This window comes from Harpegnathos saltator, unplaced genomic scaffold (assembly GCF_003227715.2).
Source record: "Harpegnathos saltator strain DR-91 unplaced genomic scaffold, Hsal_v8.6 scaffold54, whole genome shotgun sequence".
Lineage (NCBI taxonomy): Eukaryota > Metazoa > Arthropoda > Insecta > Hymenoptera > Formicidae > Harpegnathos > Harpegnathos saltator.
The window spans coordinates 1,238,444-1,256,965 of NW_020230360.1; the positions used below are offsets into that span (position 1 = coordinate 1,238,444).

At 31.6% G+C, this 18,522-nt stretch overlaps 2 protein-coding genes across 3 annotated transcripts; both read left to right on the top strand.

The window, feature by feature from the left end:
* Nucleotides 1-718: 718 nt before the first annotated feature.
* LOC109504543 (aminopeptidase Ey-like) lies at nucleotides 719-7,953 on the top strand. The gene is made up of 12 exons (XM_025303404.1): nucleotides 719-795; nucleotides 953-1,499; nucleotides 2,987-3,427; nucleotides 4,214-4,397; nucleotides 4,927-5,089; nucleotides 5,228-5,309; nucleotides 5,605-5,954; nucleotides 6,113-6,387; nucleotides 6,686-6,879; nucleotides 6,999-7,304; nucleotides 7,391-7,469; nucleotides 7,634-7,953. The coding sequence occupies exons 2-12, from the start codon at nucleotides 961-963 to the stop codon at nucleotides 7,754-7,756; spliced, it is 2,736 nt and encodes a 911-aa protein (XP_025159189.1). The 5' UTR covers nucleotides 719-795; nucleotides 953-960; the 3' UTR covers nucleotides 7,757-7,953.
* Nucleotides 7,954-11,152: 3,199 nt separating this feature from the next.
* LOC112589570 (aminopeptidase Ey-like) lies at nucleotides 11,153-17,854 on the top strand. Of its 2 annotated transcripts, none has more exons than XM_025303410.1 (12): nucleotides 11,153-11,197; nucleotides 11,355-11,901; nucleotides 12,811-13,254; nucleotides 14,041-14,224; nucleotides 14,754-14,916; nucleotides 15,055-15,136; nucleotides 15,437-15,786; nucleotides 15,945-16,219; nucleotides 16,515-16,708; nucleotides 16,828-17,133; nucleotides 17,227-17,305; nucleotides 17,470-17,854. In XM_025303410.1, exons 2-12 carry the CDS (start codon nucleotides 11,363-11,365, stop codon nucleotides 17,590-17,592), a joined length of 2,739 nt encoding a protein of 912 aa, XP_025159195.1. In that variant the 5' UTR covers nucleotides 11,153-11,197; nucleotides 11,355-11,362; the 3' UTR covers nucleotides 17,593-17,854. The 2 variants fall into 2 exon arrangements, with proteins under 2 accessions (XP_025159195.1, XP_025159196.1); XM_025303411.1 differs by having other exon boundaries at nucleotides 11,172-11,197; nucleotides 11,762-11,901; nucleotides 17,470-17,847.
* The last annotated feature ends 668 nt before the right edge of the window (nucleotides 17,855-18,522 follow it).

Here is an 18,522-nt window from a genome sequence, read left to right on the forward strand (position 1 = left end):
TTTGAGATATTTAAGGAGAACTTAGTAACTTTTTCAATATTTAACTTATGATATCTCGCTATTTATAAAAAAAATAATACTAGACTTTTTTATTCTACTTGGTCTCAAGAATACATTGTTATAATAATGCCCTTTTGGTAACTTTCGTTAACTTATCGACTTTTGGAAATTTCAAAATCATTAAATTAGTATCGGTAATGATATAGAATTTCAAAATTTGCTGAGAGCACAATAAATTTAGATTTCACGTATTACATACACATAAATATATATATTTATTAAATTCTATTTATTTTCTCATAAAATATCAATTTTAATATTATTATATCAAATTAATATATCAAATTTTGTCATAACAAGTTTTATTCATTTTTCAATATAATAACTGACATATTTATAATAAATAAGTAAAAAGTTTGTACTTTGAAAACTTTCAAAATAATTCTTTTTGTCAACCTTCGCGATATGTTTCATCGTAATTTATAAATTTGTTACATTCAATGAAATTTGCGAAATAGTATATAAAATATGATATTTTCCATATCAATTATTCGATATACCAACAACAACTTATATGTTATTATCTTGCAAAGTAATACCTTCTTTGTATGTAGTCAATTTAAGTGTTGTCAAAGTGTTTTTCAATACGCGACTTATTATTGTTTAGTTTGTATTTATATTTCTTTTGTTTAGCTAACGGACCCCTATATCAGAAATTGTACTTGTGCTGTGTACAGTAGTCGGCAACGAGCACTAGGAATGGAAATATCAAGTACAGAACATATATCTATTTAGGTAAGAAACATGGAACTTCTTATATTATATTATTCTTGTATTATTCTTCTTACATTAATATCAACATTAAGTAAGAATATTATATAACAATGATCTCATATTAAAACTTATTATTAACTAATAGTTGTCTCTACCAACAAATAAATGCTCCACATAGGTACAAATATGTCTTTGAGAAATATTTACATGGAATCTCTAATATTTTTATTAACCTACATTTCGCTGTGCGCCGCTTTTCTGGAGCCCGAAAATTTTGATACGGATAATGAACAATGTTTAAACATGAACATGCCAGATTGCTTGGATGATTCTTCTTATAATGATTTACTGGTTCATAAATCACGGCCAACTAGATATAACATATATTTGCAAATATTATTTCCGTATTGGAATAGAGTCTACGGTATAGAGAGTATTATAATCATTGTTGAAAATCCAATTAGAGAGATAAGTCTGCACACTTATGGATTGTGTATCAACAGTCAGATAAGTCTAAAAGCTATAAATATTTCCTCATTTAAAAACTATGTGTTTACTGGTTACCGTTATTGCAAACAATCGCAGATTTTGGATTTGCAGTTTGATAAAATAATAGTTCCTGGAATTTATAACTTGACAATCTACTTCCACGTTGATTCTTTCCCTTGGAAAGGTATAATTAAATACGAATACGAGAAAAGTGGAACAAATTTTGTGGAAGGAAGGTAAGAATTCGTGAACCATTAAATATACTGCTAACCATTGCAGGTAAATATTTTCTTCTATTGCTTCAAATGTCTGCTAGTTATATTGGTTTATGTTGTTATCATGAGAAGAAATCAAAGGTAAAAACGATTAATTCGACAGTTTTTTATTAAATATATTCAATAAATATATAATATATTTAATAAATATATTTATCGACAGAATATTTGCCAATAATCCCTATGTCGATATGTAAGCCAATTAAAAATGATCAATTAAAAATGAACTACGAAAACAAGCATTTACATAATTTGCATTTGTGTAGCAATCTTTTAGCATCTTAAGTATTAATATATGTATAAATAAATTTTTGTATAATTTTACGCGAACCTACGCAGACAATATTAATATTGAGTTATGTAGAGAATATCTCATAAATCGATAACCGGAATTCATAACATGGAAACATAGAGCGGATTAAGACAAATGTAGAAGTCCTACTCCGATATTCGTGATAATTATTGAGTTATTAATCATAAAAATCTAATAAGTGAGTGTATGCCGAGATGATATTACAGGAGTCTCTCGAGCTTAGTGCGGTTCAGTCGATCGAGCTGGCATACAATGAGACGTAGGAGCGGCGAGATATGACATGAACAGCTGCACGTTGTCCTTCGTCTCATCACATATCGATCACAGTTGCTGGATCGACTTGCCCGCGCAATACCACGATATGTATTGTATTCTCCTCCAATCATACATCTCTGTGCGCGCTTATTCGTCAGATTTTTATAATTAATAATTCAATAATTATTGAGAATATCGCAAAATGGTGTGGGACTATATGTTTGTCTTAATTCGTTCTATATCTCCACGAATTCCTAGTAGCAAGTTATGGAATATCCTATATAATTCAGGCATGTGCATTATGCTTGATAACTGAGGTAGCTCTAGCCAATAGGGGCATAGAGCTGATTGAGATAAAGAAAAGAGTCAAGTAATATTTTGCAAAAATCGTAAAAATGGACGAGTTATGCGTGGAAAAAATTGGATGATTAGTGTACGTTGCGGCTGTAGTAGGTGGCATGTTCGCTCGCTCGAGCTTGTAGCGAACCACTTTGCCTAGCAATAGCTGTTGTCGCGCAACTAAGGGAAAAAAAAGTTGCACGACGGCAACTGTTGTTAGACGAACGCCGGCAACTGTTATTAAGCTCCGCTACAATTTCGAGTCTCAGCGAGAAATGATTCGCCGATCGATGTCGAAACGACATTGAATCAATGTCAAAAGATTGAAATCGATAACTATTTGACACCGTTTCGACATAGATCGACGAGTCATTTCTTACTGAGAGCGGCCGAGCGCGCTACCCACTACCATCGCGACGTACGCTAATTCATCCAACTTTTTCCATAATGTTCATATATAAAATTCTTTTCGCGGCATTCTCGCGGCACATTATAGAACGATTAGAAATTTTATGTTTATGATAATATGCTCTTACGATAGGTTAATCATCTTCCAAAGTAACATGGCTCGGAGAATATTTCCATGTTGGGACGAGCCCGGATTAAAGGCAATTTTCAATATATCTGTTAAATATTTCAACAAATTTAGAGCCTTCTCGAATATGCCCACAACATTAGGAGGACACTGTGATTCACGTGCATGCTGGACATATTTTAATGATACGCCTTTGATGTCTCCTTCCAACGTGTTTATTGCTCTGCTTGAAGACGTCAGACTTAAAATTATTAAAGTGGAGACTGATTTTTTTTGGCACACGTCGCAAATAGAGATTCTAAAAGATGCAATAGGAGCAATCGTACTTGTCAATTCGTACTTGATGTCCTTTACGAATTTATCCATTCTATTGCCGAGGAGGGATCATATATTCTTCCCAGATAATAGAATAAACTCAATGGGATGTTTTGGTCTTATGATATATAGGTACATAATACATACAATTCAAGTACTGTAGCATATACAACCCAGTAAATATAACGTACCATGTAATATATCTATTAGTTGTAATAATAATGTAACTGTTATATAACGTTTTATATAACAGTTATATCATTGAGTCAGAAATTACAACTAAAAGTTACATGTAATATTTTGTTTGCTGGGAAGTTTTTAAAGATCCTAGATCAATCCAGTGATACCGATAATGACGCCAACGATATCATAGCAAAAAATTTACTTTGAAAAACTCACACGGCATTAGTAACAATGTACACAAATTATTTTTCAGACTGTGCATCTGTTAATTCTCTCTCTTGCGGCGCGATTTAAAGTCAAAAGAGAAGAAATGACGGAGCAAAGTATCGCGCGAGTAATACTAACATTACATAAATATTATATTGTTTTGCTCAATAATGTAACTGCGCTTTAACATCCCAGTCGGAATTATAACGTTGATTCGACGTTGATTTTCCACCAACAAATGCGGAATTATAATGTTGATTCAACGATCCTTGTTGATTCATGGATCTTCCCAACGTTAATTCAACCATCATCGACATCGAATCAATGCTCTGACTGGGATATATTGTACATGACTCTTATAATATATTGTATCACGTTATTATCATCATTCTGTGCTTAATGCGTTTCGCTGTTAGAACTTTTAACGTCAACTTTACGTTTATATGTTTATATGATTTATAAAGGAGTTAAATTATATGCGCACTGTAATATCTACATTATCTGATCATATTAATTCACAATTTACAGCGAAATGGGTGTTCTATATCATGAAAATTTCGATTTCCCTGGTCGCATGGTTTATACCCGCAAGGTAATTTCACACCAAATGGCACGTCACCCGTTTACAGCAGTGGTTACTCAGTCTCGGTGGGCTGACCTGTGGATAGGCGAATCACTATCGAAGCTTTACAGTCATTATATCATAGACAAGGTTAATATATACCTGTCAACATTACTAGAGAGCGACATACTTTTAAATTTAAAGTAAAATTTGATTTTGTATGCATGACGGATAAGTCTTATCGTTACATATCACATATAAAAGTAATTAATGGGAAATATTTAATTTATATTTCAGTTGTATAAGATTTCCCCAAAACCTCCTAACTGTTATAGAGCTTCAAAGTATCCAATATAGTGTAACAGTCCTGTAACATTTTAATAACATGTTACATTTTTGTCACATAACTGCAATTCTACATGAAAAGAAAATTACATTTAATATGTATTGCAACTTATATTTATTAATATATTAAACTTATATTTATTAATATATATAACTTATATTTTTATAACTTGCTTACAATTTACTTGTTAAATCATATAACGTGTTAAATTTCGTTATATTACAATAACATAGTCAGTATATATTTATGTTTATTAGAGCAAGGAGTACATTTGCGTAATATTAATTCGTGCACTAGCCTACATTTAAGTTGTATCAGAATAATTTATTTTAGATTTACAGCGGTTCGCAATTAATGGACCTCTATGCAATCGAAATTCTTCAGTCAACATTTCAGTATGAAACTATCTGTCAGATGAGAGCTCTTTCCAAATATAATGTACGAGTCGCGGATGAGATTGATGTTGTTCTCTGTTCTCGTTGGTATTATAATAAAGGTTAGTGTTTAACTGGAGATTTAAAAAAAATATTCATTTATCGTTGGAAGAAAATGCCACATAAATTATGAGACTTTGTCCTTACTTCATTTAAACCAAATAAACTTGTTACGCGTCATCGTACTGTTTTGTTTATAGGTTTCGCTCTCTTACGTATGATAGAATATATGATGACACGGGATAAATTTCAACTAGCTGTCAAAAAATATTTGGACGAATTGTAAGTAACACTTTGTAGCATCATTATATAATACTTCGCTGTTAGGTGTTGCTTTTAAAGATAACTATATGTACGATAAAACTGACATTATCAAAATTTATATCTGTACGTATTCATTAATTAATCGGGCTTAAAAGGGACATATTATTTATTACACAGAAATTTTTTATATTTGTGCATTTACGGTAAAAGATTCAATTGAACATATAGTTAAGCAAAAATGAGTTTAGTATCTGTATTGTAAAATTCATAAATTGCGTACACGCTCGCAAACGTTGCACTTTTCTCTTTATAGTAAGTTTCGCTCAGCTACACCTTACGATTTCTGGATCATTCTACAACGTATTCTTAATAACACAGACAATCAAGAGTTTAGAATTAAGGAAATCATGGATACGTGGTTAGATCAAAGATACTATCCTGTCATGCACGTCTTTTACGATCCTAAAAATAATACAGTGAGATTAAATATCACTGGTAGTGACGACATGAGAAAACCCATATGGATAATACCAATAACTTATATTTTATATCACTCCGCGGGTTACCACTTGACCAGTGATACTTGGATAACTAGTTCCGAGATTGCAATGACTAAAATAGCGCCGAATATTGACTTTGTTTTATTTAATGTAGAACAAAATGGTGAGTGTATATATATCAGATAAGTCCGCGACGCTATCCGTGACTTCAGAGCGTAAAACAACTTTGACATAATATATTTTTTTATTTTATTTACAATAGTTTCCGGTGAATACAAATGTAAATTAGTAACAATATAATGATCATTTAATTTACAACAGGATACTTTCGCGTGAATTATGATGAAGAAAGTTGGAATCGAATCGAAATTTTCTTGCATTCTAACAATTATAATAAAATAAATGTCCTCAATCGCGCGCAATTGATTGATGATGCATATTACTTTATGATGCAAGGCTGCGTATCTCCGTTCAGATTCTGGAAAATTGTAAGCTACCTAAAGCGCGATGTAAATTACGTAGCCTGGTATCCGATGTTTAATATTCTATCCTTCATGTGGCCTATTTGGAATTGTCCGGAAGTGGAACATATCAAGGTAGACCAAATTTCGTCAAATAAGTTAATTAAGGAACGCGTAGTCTACAACGATTATGAAAAAAGCTTTATAATATTGAAGATGAATTATTTTGACAAAAATATAGAAAGGAAACTGTTTTTGATCATAAAAATATGCATGTGTTATCATATATATGTGTTTTATGTATATATTTGTAGTTGTACATTTATATAAATAATACTTTCCGATGAACAACACGAGATACAGTACTAGAATTAAATTATAATGTCCTCAATTCAATATTCATGTGTTATCAATATTCTTTGATGTCATCTAGGAAAATCTACGTCAAATGTTGGACGGCTTATTTGAAAATTTGGGATATGAAGAAGAAAAAGTTGATGAAGACAATATGTACAAGACATTGAGATTATTAGCAACAAGATGGGCTTGCAAGTTAGGACATAAAAATTGTCAAGCAGTTGCTACGAGAAAATTATCTGGGCATCTCTTCGATCCTGATAATAACAAGTAAACCTTTATATTCTATAAAAATCCTTTTAAACATATTTCTTTATTACTTATTACGCCATATGTTTGATTGATTACATGATTCAACTTCGCTAATGGTTGTTATTTTTTGCACACAGAATTTCACCATGGTGGAAGGATTGGGTATATTGCGCCGGCATGATTTCGGCCAACAAACTTATATCGCAGACGCTGTTTAAAAAATACAAAAATATCACGGATATAGATATTTTGAAGTACTTGTTTTGCTCAGAAGATGCACAAATTATCGTAAAGTATATGAATGAAATGTTGCTTCTCGATTTGGCAAATATATTATTATATAACGATATGAATGAACTTTATCGCATTGTCATAAAGAAACACATACGGAAAGATGATGTTCTGGAACATATCATAAAAAATTATTTGAAGTTAGTGACATGGTAATTGTTTCTCCTATAAGCATTTGCAGTGACTGATCGCGAGAGAGCTGAACGCTTCTGTTCATTTAATTATTTTTACTTTTCAGGTGGCTAGACTCTTTTTTAAACATAAAACTATTGGGTGAAATGATAATGAATGTATATTTAAATGAACATTTCAATATAGTATGTATCTTCTGTTTACTTTGAGTTCAATATTTTTAATTAATTCAAATTTCATTTTCAAACACGTAATACACGTATAACAATTTATTTCTTGTTAAAGTTAGAAATGGATAAAAATGAATATTTAAACTCTGTTATGAACTTATCAAAATGACCTATTTCAGATTACAAAATTTGCAGAAGATAATGCTTATTTACTAAAAATAAACACGAGTGACATATATATAATAAAATCAGCGCAAATACAAAGAATTTTAAAAATACGAAAAATAATTTATCCGGTTTGAATGAGATACAGGAAGACATATAATTTCTGGACGAGCGAGTTTACAACATGTAACAGAGTTCAAATGAACATAGTGGCCAACCTGAAGGTTATTGCAAATAGGGCAGTGAATTGAGATGTCTGTTTTTAAAATTGTGAAGTTTGTTTTTTATAATTGCATTTTTATTGTATTTTATTATCACGTTATTCTCACATATTCATGTTTTTATTGTTCTTACATTTTTTGTTTTTATTATTATTACATTTTCATATTATTTATTTACACGTACATTGCATATTTGTATACACACATTGTATATTACATGATATATTACTATATAATTATCCATATTTGATATAAGAAATCACTTTCCTAAACCTTGACAATAAAGATAAGATTGTATGTGCGTAACGTCCATTTTTGTTATTGATACTGAGAAGGTGGAGAAACTACTTGTCTCTTTTTTGAACCTTTTCCAAACTCAGACAGCACAAGATGTCCTCAAGATGATCCTGAATATGTCCAGGATATCATGGGATATTTTCAAAGTAAGAAAATATTCTGAAAATATCCCAGGATAACCTGGAAGTATCCAAAATAATACTGCGATATTTAATTCCTGAAGTTTCCTGGATATTTAATTATTGTGAATATTTTAAGTGAAAACTTTATGTATATATTTGACCTCATTAATTGTAATGCAACATTAGAAGCAATTTCAGAATGCTAAATATTGTAATACAATATAAATCTTTCATAAGTGTCCACTATATACAGGGTGGTTGATTATAAGTTGCCAACCAGAAATGTGAAGGTAGATTGGGTTAAGATAAACATAAAAGTCCTATACCGTTTTGCGAGACTCGCAATAATTATCGAGTTATTAATGACAGAAATCTGAGGAATGGGAGCGCGCCGACATAGATGATTGGAGAAGTGTTGCAGCTACTTAGGCCACAGCGCGGCCTACTCGACCCAACAACTGTTGGCGGCGTGCGGCGGGACGTAGGTCCGGCGAGATAAAATAACGAATAGCAGCGCATTTTCTTTCCCCTCGCTGCGCACCGGCATTAGTTTCTGGATCAACTGGGCCGCTCTGCGGCCTAAGCAACTGCAACGCTTCTACAGTTATCTATGTCGGCGCGCTCCCATTCCTCAGATTTCTGTCATTAATAACTCAATAACACAGGTCTACAATGTTTTGTTGTTAGGCAGCTGAGGATCGTTTCCCAAGTAATTTTCTACGTAGAATCCGAATCCGAGGTCAGAATTGGCCCATCACGTCAGGATTTTGAGATATTTGAGGTTATATACTCGAAAAATGGCTTTCTGGGCTGCTTTTGAGGTTATGTATAGGACGCACAAAATTTTTTAGCTCTTTTCTTCTAATTGCATCATTTAGTACTACTCTTTCCCTTCAACATGAGCTGTGAGCTGTCGAATGGTCATCTACGATTTTTCCTTGCAAAGTTACGGCCATTTTAAGATAACATAATGAATTCCAAACCATGCGCAGTTAGAGCCCAACAACCTCATGAGCATTAAACCTGTAAACTTTAAACTATAAACCGGAAAACCTGGACTGAAAACTATATATATGGGTTTTTGGGGTTGCTGATTATGAATCTGATCTCAGACATATACAGTTATATATACAGGGTGTTTGATAGCTGATCATGCAGACGAAAGTTGGAGATAGATTGGGTGTAGCTGAAAAGAAAAGTCATGTATCATAATGTCAAATTGGCAATAGTTATCGAGTTATTAATTAAAACATGTGAGCCAACGAGCGCGTAGGGAGCGGAGGGCGACCGCAATAAGCACATAGACATTTGATACAGGCGGAATAAGCGAGTGTCGATAGGCGAGCGCGCGCGGCGAGGGGCAACGTAAACAACAAGAAGCGAACGCGCGCGACGAGGGGCGAGTGAGCGTGAACGACGAGGAGCGAGCGAGCGTAAGCGACAAGAGGCGAGCGAGCGCGACGAAGAGCGAGCGAGCGCGAACAACGAGGAGCGAGCAAGCTATAAGGAAAAAGCTATAAAGAAAAAGCTCGCTCGCTCCTCGTCGCGCGCGATCGCCTCTTGTCGCTTACGTTGCCCCTCGCCGCGCGCGCTTGCCTATCGATACTCGCTGACTCCGCCTGTATCAAATGTCTACGTGCTTACTGCGGTCGCTCTCCGCTCTCTACGCGCTCGTTGGCTCACATGTTTTAATTAATAACTGGATAATTATTGCCAATTTGACATTATGGTACATGACTTTTCTTCTCGGCTACACCCAATCGATCTCTAACTTTCGTCTGCATGATCAGCTATCAAACACCCTGTATATGCATATCGAATATCATTATCTTTAGCAATATAAGGTAAATTTTCTATGATAATAATAGATTCGCATATACACAGGATGTCCATTGTAAATAGTCGATCCAAATATCTGGAAAATTGAGCCCGATAAACCAAAATGTTTCAGACAAAAGTTGTATGGTTTCGAAGAGGACATAAGACAACTACATCGGTTTGTTTACAGATGGCGCCACTTTCGAGATATTCACTGATCACTACTTTTTTTAAATAGAAACCCCAATTTTTATTGTATCATCTTATTTACAAATTAATTTCAACAACTTTTGTCTCAAACATTTTTTTTATTTGCCTAATATGTTTTGAGATATTTAAGGAGAACTTAGCAACTTTTTCAATATTTAACTTACGATATCTCGCTATTTATAAAGAAAATAATATTAGACTTTTTTATTCTACTTGCTATCAAGAATACATTGTTATAATAATGCCCTTTTGGTAACTTTCGTTAACTTATCGACTTTTGGAAATTTCAAAATCATTAAATTAGTATCGGTAATGATATAGAATTTCAAAATTTGCTGAGAGCACAATAAATTTAGATTTCACGTATTACATACACATAAATATATATATTTATTAAATTCTATTTATTTTCTCATAAAATATCAATTTTAATATTATTATATCAAATTAATATATCAAATTTTGTCATAACAAGTTTTATTCATTTTTCAATATAATAACTGACATATTTATAATAAATAAATAAAATGTTTGTACTTTGAAAACTTTCAAAATAATTCTTTTTGTCAACCTTCGCGATATGTTTCATCGTAATTTATAAATTTGTTACATTCAATGAAATTTGCGAAATAGTATATAAAATATGATATTTTCCATATCAATTATTCGATATATCAACAACAACTTATATGTTATTATCTTGCAAAGCAATACCTTCTTTGTATGTAGTCAATCTAAGTGTTGTCAAAGTGTTTTTCAATATGCAACTTATTATTGTTTAGTTTGTATTTATACTTCTTTTGTTTAGCTAACGGACCCCTATATCAGAAACTGTACTTGTGTTGTGTACGGTAGTCGGCAACGAGCACTAGGAATGGAAATATCAAATATAGAATATATATCTATTTAGGTAAGAAACATGGAACTTCTTATATTATATTATTCTTGTATTATTCTTCTTACATTAATATCAACATTAAGTAAGAATATTATATAACAATGATCTCATATTAAAACTTATTATTAACTAATAGTTGTCTCTACCAACAAATAAATGCTCCATATAGGTATAAATATGTTTTTGAGAAATATTTACATGGAATCTCTAATATTTTTATTAACCTACATTTCGCTCTGCGCTGCTATTCTGCCGCCCGAAAATTTTGATACGGATAATGATCAATGTTTAAATATGGACATAACAAATTGCTTGGATGATTCTTCTTATAATGATTTACTATTTCATAACTCGCGGCCAACTAGATATAACATAAATTTACAAATATTATATCCATATTGGAATAGAGTCTACGGTATAGAGAGTATTATAATCATTGTTGAAAATCCAATTAGAGAGATAAGTTTCCACACTTATGGATTGTGTATTAACAGTCAGATAAGTCTAAAAGCTATAAATATTTCCTTATTTAAAAACTATGCGCTTATTGGCTACCGTTATTGCAAACAATCGCAGATTTTGGATTTGCGGTTTGATAAAATAATAGTTCCTGGAATTTATAACTTGACAATCTACTTCCACGTTGATTCTTTTCCTTGGAAAGGTGTAATTAAATACGAACACGAGAAAAGTGGAACAAATTTTGTGGAAGGAAGGTAAGAATTCGTGAATCATTAAATATACTGCTAACCATTGCAGGTAAATATTTTCTTCTATTGCTTCAAATGTCTGCTGGTTATATTGGTTTATGTTGTTATCATGAGAAGAAATCAAAGATAAAAACGATTAATTCGACAGTTTTTTATTAAATATATTCAATAAATATATAATATATTTAATAAATATATTTATCGACAGAATATTTGCCAATAATCCCTATGTCGATATGTAAGCCAATTAAAAATGAACTACGAAAACAAACATTTACATAATTTGCATTTGTGTAGCAATCTTTTAGCATCTTAAGTATTAATATATGTATAAATAAATTTTTGTATAATTTTACGCGAACCTACGCAGACAATATTAATATTGAGTTATGTAGAGAATATCTCATAAATCGATAACCGGAATTCATAACATGGAAACATAGAGCGGATTAAGACAAATGTAGAAGTCCTACTCCGATATTCGTGATAATTATTGAGTTATTAATCATAAAAATCTAATAAGTGAGTGTATGCCGAGATGATATTACAGGAGTCTCTCGGCTTAGTGCGGTGCACGACGGCAACTGTTGTTAGACGAACGCCGGCAACTGTTATTAGGCCCCGCTACAATCTCGCGTCTCAGCGAGAAATGATTCGCCGATCGATGTCGAAACGACATTGAATCAATGTCAAAAGATTGAAATCGATAACTATTTGACACCGTTTCGACATAGGTCGACGAGTCATTTCTTACTGAGAGCGGCCGAGCGCGTTACCCACTACCATCGCGACGCACACTAATTCATCCAACTTTTTCCATAATGTTCATATATAAAATTCTTTTCGCGGCATTCTCGCGGCACATTATAGAACGATTAGAAATTTTATGTTTATGATGATATGCTCTTACGATAGGTTAATCATCTTCCAAAGTAACATGGCTCGGAGAATATTTCCATGTTGGGACGAGCCCGGATTAAAGGCAATTTTCAATATATCTGTTAAATATTTCAACAAATTTAGAGCCTTCTCGAATATGCCCACATCATTCGGAGGACACTGTGATTCACGTGCATGCTGGAGATATTTTAATGATACGCCTTTGATGTCTCCTTCCAACGTGTTTATTGCTCTGCTTGAAGACAACGTCAGACTTAAAATTATTAAAGTGGAGACTGATTTCTTTTGGTACACGTCGCAAAAGAAGATTCTAAAAGATGCAATAGGAGCAATCGTACTTGTCAATTCGTATTTGATGTCCTTTACGAATTTATCCATTCTATTGCCGAGGAGGGATCATATATTCTTCCCAGATAATAGAATAAACTCAATGGGATGTTTTGGTCTTATGATATATAGGTACATAATACATACAATTCAAGTACTGTAGCATATACAACCCAGTAAATATAACGTACCATGTAATATATCTATTAGTTGTAATAATAATGTAACTGTTATATAACGTTTTATATAACAGTTATATCATTGAGTCAGAAATTACAACTAAAAGTTACATGTAATATTTTGTTTGCTGGGAAGTTTTTAAAGATCCTAGATCAATCCAGTGATACCGATAATGACGCCAACGATATCATAGCATAAAATTTACTTTGAATAACTCACACGGCATTGGTAACATTGCACACAAATTATCTTTTAGACTGTGCATCTGTTAATTCTCTCTCTTGCGGCGCGATTTAAAGTCAAAAGAGAAGAAATGACGGAGTAAAGTATCGCACGAGTAATACTAACATTACATAAATATTATATTGTTTTGCTCAATAATGTAACTGCGCTTTAACATCCCAGTCGGAATTATAACGTTGATTCGACGTTGATTTTCCACCGACAAATACGGAATTATAATGTTGATTCAACGATCCTTATTGATTCATGGATCTTCCCAACATTAATTCAACCATCATCAACATCGAATCAATGTTCTGACTGGGATATATTGTACATGACTCTTATAATATATTGTATCATGTTATTATCATCATTCTGTGCTTAATGCGTTTCGCTGTTAGAAATTTTAACGTCAACTTTACGTTTAAATGTTCATATGACTTATAAAGGAGTCCAATTATATGCGCACTGTAATATTTACATTACCTGGTCATATTAATTCACAATTTACAGCGAAAAGGATGTTCTATATCATGAAAATTTCGATTTCCCTGGTCGCAAGGTTTATATCCGCAAGGTAATTTCACACCAAATGGCACGTCACCCGTTTACAGCAGTGGTTACTCAGTCTCGGTGGGCTGACCTGTGGATAGGCGAATCACTATCGGAGCTTTACAGTCATTATATCATAGATAAGGTTAATATATACCTGTCAACATTACTAGAGAGCGACATACTTTTAAATTTAAAGTAAAATTTGATTTTGTATGCATGATGGATAAGTCTTATCGTTACATATCACATATAAAAGTAATTAATGGGAAATATTTAATTTATATTTCAGTTGTATAAGATTTCCCCAAAACTTCCTAACTGTTATAGAGCTTCAAAGTATCCAATATAGTGTAACAGTCCTGTAACATTTTAATAACATGTTACATTTTTGTCACATAACTGCAATTCTACATGAAAAGAAAATTACATTTAATATGTATTGCAACTTATATTTATTAATATATTAAACTTATATTTATTAATATATATAACTTATATTTTTATAACTTGCTTGCAATTTATTTGTTAAATCATATAACGTGTTAAATTTCGTTATATTACAATAACATAGTCAGTATATATTTATGTTTATTAGAGCAAGGAGTACATTTGCGTAATATTAATTCGTGCACTAGCCTACATTTTAGTTGTATCAGAATAATTTATTTTAGATTTACAGCGGTTCGCAATTAATGGACCTCTATGCAATCGAAATTCTTCAGTCAACATTTCAGTATGAAACTAACTGTCAGATGAGAGCTCTTTCCAAATATAATGTACGAGTCGCGGATGAGATTGATGTTGTTCTCTGTTCTCGTTGGTATTATAATAAAGGTTAGTGTTTAACTGGAGATTTAAAAAAAATATTCATTTATCGTTGGAAGAAAATGCCACATAAATTATGAGACTTTGTCCTTACTTCATTTAAACCAAATAAACTTGTTACGCGTCATCGTACTGTTTTGTTTATAGGTTTCGCTCTCTTACGTATGATAGAATATATGATGACACGGGATAAATTTCAACTAGCTGTCAAAAAATATTTGGACGAATTGTAAGTAACACTTTGTAGCATCATTATATAATACTTCGCTGTTAGGTGTTGCTTTTAAAGATAACTATATGTACGACAAAACTGACATTATCAAAATTTATATCTGTACATATTCATTAATTAATCGGGCTTAAAAGGGACATATTATTTATTACACAGAAATTTTTTATATGATATTTGTGCATTTACGGTAAAAGGTTCAATTGAACATATAGTTAAGTAAAAATGAGTTTAGTGTCTGTATTGTAAAATTCATAAATTGCGTACACGCTCTCAAACGTGGCATTTTTCTCTTTATAGTAAGTTTCGTTCAGCCACACCTTACGATTTGTGGATCATTCTACAACATATTCTTAATAACACAGACAATCAAGAGTTTAGAATTAAGGAAATTATGGATACGTGGTTAGATCAAAGATACTATCCTGTCATGCACGTCTTTTACGATCCTAAAAATAATACAGTGAGATTAAATATCACTGGTAGTGCCGACATGACAAAATCCACATGGATAATACCAATAACTTATATTTTATATCACTCCGCGGGTTACCACTTGACTAGTGATATTTGGATAACTAGTTCCGAAATTGCAATGACTAAAATAGCGCCGAATATTGACTTTGTTTTATTTAATGTAGAACAAAATGGTGAGTGTATATATACCAGATAAGTCCGCGACGCTATCCGTGACTTTAGAGCGTAAAACAACTTTGACATAATATATTTTTTTATTTTATTTACAATAGTTTCCGGTGAATACAAATGTAAATTAGTAACAATATAATGATTATTTAATTTACAACAGGATACTTTCGCGTGAATTATGATGAAGAAAGTTGGAATCGAATCGAAATTTTCTTGCACTCTAATAATTATAATGAAATAAATGTCCTCAATCGCGCGCAATTGATTGATGATGCATATTACTTTATGACACAAGGCTGCGTATCTTCATCCAGGTTCTGGAAAATTGTAAGCTACCTAAAGCGCGATGTAAATTACGTAGCCTGGTATCCGATGTTTAATATTATATCCTTCATGTGGCCTATTTGGAATTATCGGGAAGTGGAACATATCAAGGTAGACCAAATTTCGTCAAATAAGTTAATTAAGGAACGCGTAGTCTACGATTATAAAAAAAGCTTTATAATATTGAAGATGAATTATTTTGACAAAAATATAGAAAGGAAACTGTTTTTGATCATAAAAATATGCATGTGTTATCATATATATGTGTTTTATGTATATATTTGTAGTTGTACATTTATATAAATAATACTTTCCGATGAACAACACGAGATACAGTACTAGAATTAAATTATAATGTCCTCAATTCAATATTCATGTGTTATCAATATTCTTTGATGTCATCTAGGAAAATCTACGTCAAATGTTGGACGGCTTATTTGAAAATTTGGGATATGAAGAAGAAAAAGTTGATGAAGACAATATGTACAAGACATTGAGATTATTAGCAACAAGATGGGCTTGCAAGTTAGGACATAAAAATTGTCAAGCAGTTGCTACGAGAAAATTATCTGGGCATCTCTTCGATCCTGATAATAACAAGTAAACCTTTATATTCTATAAAAATCCTTTTAAACATATTTCTTTATTACTTATTACGCCATATGTTTGATTGATTACATGATTCAACTTCGCTAATGGTTGTTATTTTTTGCACACAGAATTTCACCATGGTGGAAGGATTGGGTATATTGCGCCGGCATGATTTCGGCCAACAAACTTATATCGCAGACGCTGTTTAAAAAATACAAAAATATCACGGATATAGATATTTTGAAGTACTTGTTTTGCTCAGAAGATGCACAAATTATCGTAAAGTATATGAATGAAATGTTGCTTCTCGAATTTGCAAATATATTATTATATAACGATATGAATGAACTTTATCGCATTGTCATAAAGAAACACATACGGAAAGATGATGTTCTGGAACATATCATAAAAAATTATTTGAAGTTAGTGACATGGTAATTGTTTCTCCTATAAGCATTTGCAGTGACTGATCGCGAGAGAGCATAACGCTTCTGTTACTGATTCATTTAATTATTTTTACTTTTTAGGTGGCTAGACACTTCTTTAAACATAAAACTATTGGGTGAAATGATAATGAATGTATATTTAGATGAACATTTCAATATAGTATGTATCTTCTGTTTACTTTGAGTTCAATATTTTTAATTAATTCAAATTTCATTTTCAAACACGTAATACACGTATAACAATTTATTTCTTGTTAAAGTTAGAAATGGATAAAAATGAATATTTAAACTCTGTTATGAACTTATCAAAATGACCTATTTCAGATTACAAAATTTGCAGAAGATAATGCTTATTTACTAAAAATAAACACGAGTGACATATATATAATAAAATCAGCGCAAATACAAAGAATTTTAAAAATACGAAAAATAATTTATCCGGTTTGAATGAGATACAGGAAGACATATAATTTCTGGACGAGCGAGTTTACAACATGTAACAAAGTTCAAATGAACATAGTGGCCAACCTGAAGGTTATTGCAAATAGGGCAGTGAATTGAGATGTCTGTTTTTAAAATTGTGAAGTTTGTTTTTTATAATTGCATTTTTATTGTATTTTATTATCACGTTATTCTCACATATTCATGTTTTTATTGTTCTTACATTTTTTGTTTTTATTATTATTACATTTTCATATTTTTTATTTACACGTACATTGCATATTTGTATACACACATTGTATATTACATGATAATAACATATATTACTATATAATTATCCATATTTGATATAAGAAATCACTTTCCTAAAACTTGACAATGAAGATAAGGTTGTATGTGCGTAACGTCCGTTTTTGTTATTGATATTGAGAAGGTGGAGAAACTGTCTCTTTGTTGAACTTTTTCCAAACACAGACATTACAAGATGTCCTGAAGATGATCCTGAATATGTCCAGGATATCATGGGATATTTTCAAAATAAAAAAATGTTCTGAAAATATACCAGGATAATCTGGAAGTATCCAAAATAATACTGCGATATTTAATTCCTGAAGTTTCCTGGATATTTAATTATTGTGAATATTTTAAGTGAAAACTTTATGTATATATTTGACTTCATTAATTTTAATGCAACATTAGAAGTAATTCCAAATGCTAAATATTGTAATACAATATATAATAAATCTTTCATAAGTGTCCACTATATATATCCGTTAATCTCAAATAGCTTAAGAATCTAGGCAGCGCAATCTTTTTTAAGTTGTCTCAAAGATAAATAAATAAAGTATAGCCTACTGAATTAGACAATAAAAGTATACTTTATTGAATTTGCTTATCTCGATAAATTCTATTCATTTTCCTATAAAATACTAATTT

Coding starts and splice junctions, on each gene's coding strand:
- LOC109504543 (XM_025303404.1), top strand. CDS start 961: ATGTCTTTGAGAAATATTTACATGGAATCTCTAATATTTTTATTAACC. Junction 5,090..5,227: donor TCGTTGGTATTATAATAAAG/GTTAGTGTTTAA, acceptor TTTTGTTTATAG/GTTTCGCTCTCTTACGTATG. Junction 6,880..6,998: donor TTCGATCCTGATAATAACAA/GTAAACCTTTAT, acceptor TTTTGCACACAG/AATTTCACCATGGTGGAAGG.
- LOC112589570 (XM_025303410.1), top strand. CDS start 11,363: ATGTTTTTGAGAAATATTTACATGGAATCTCTAATATTTTTATTAACC. Junction 16,709..16,827: donor TTCGATCCTGATAATAACAA/GTAAACCTTTAT, acceptor TTTTGCACACAG/AATTTCACCATGGTGGAAGG. Junction 17,306..17,469: donor TAGATGAACATTTCAATATA/GTATGTATCTTC, acceptor GACCTATTTCAG/ATTACAAAATTTGCAGAAGA.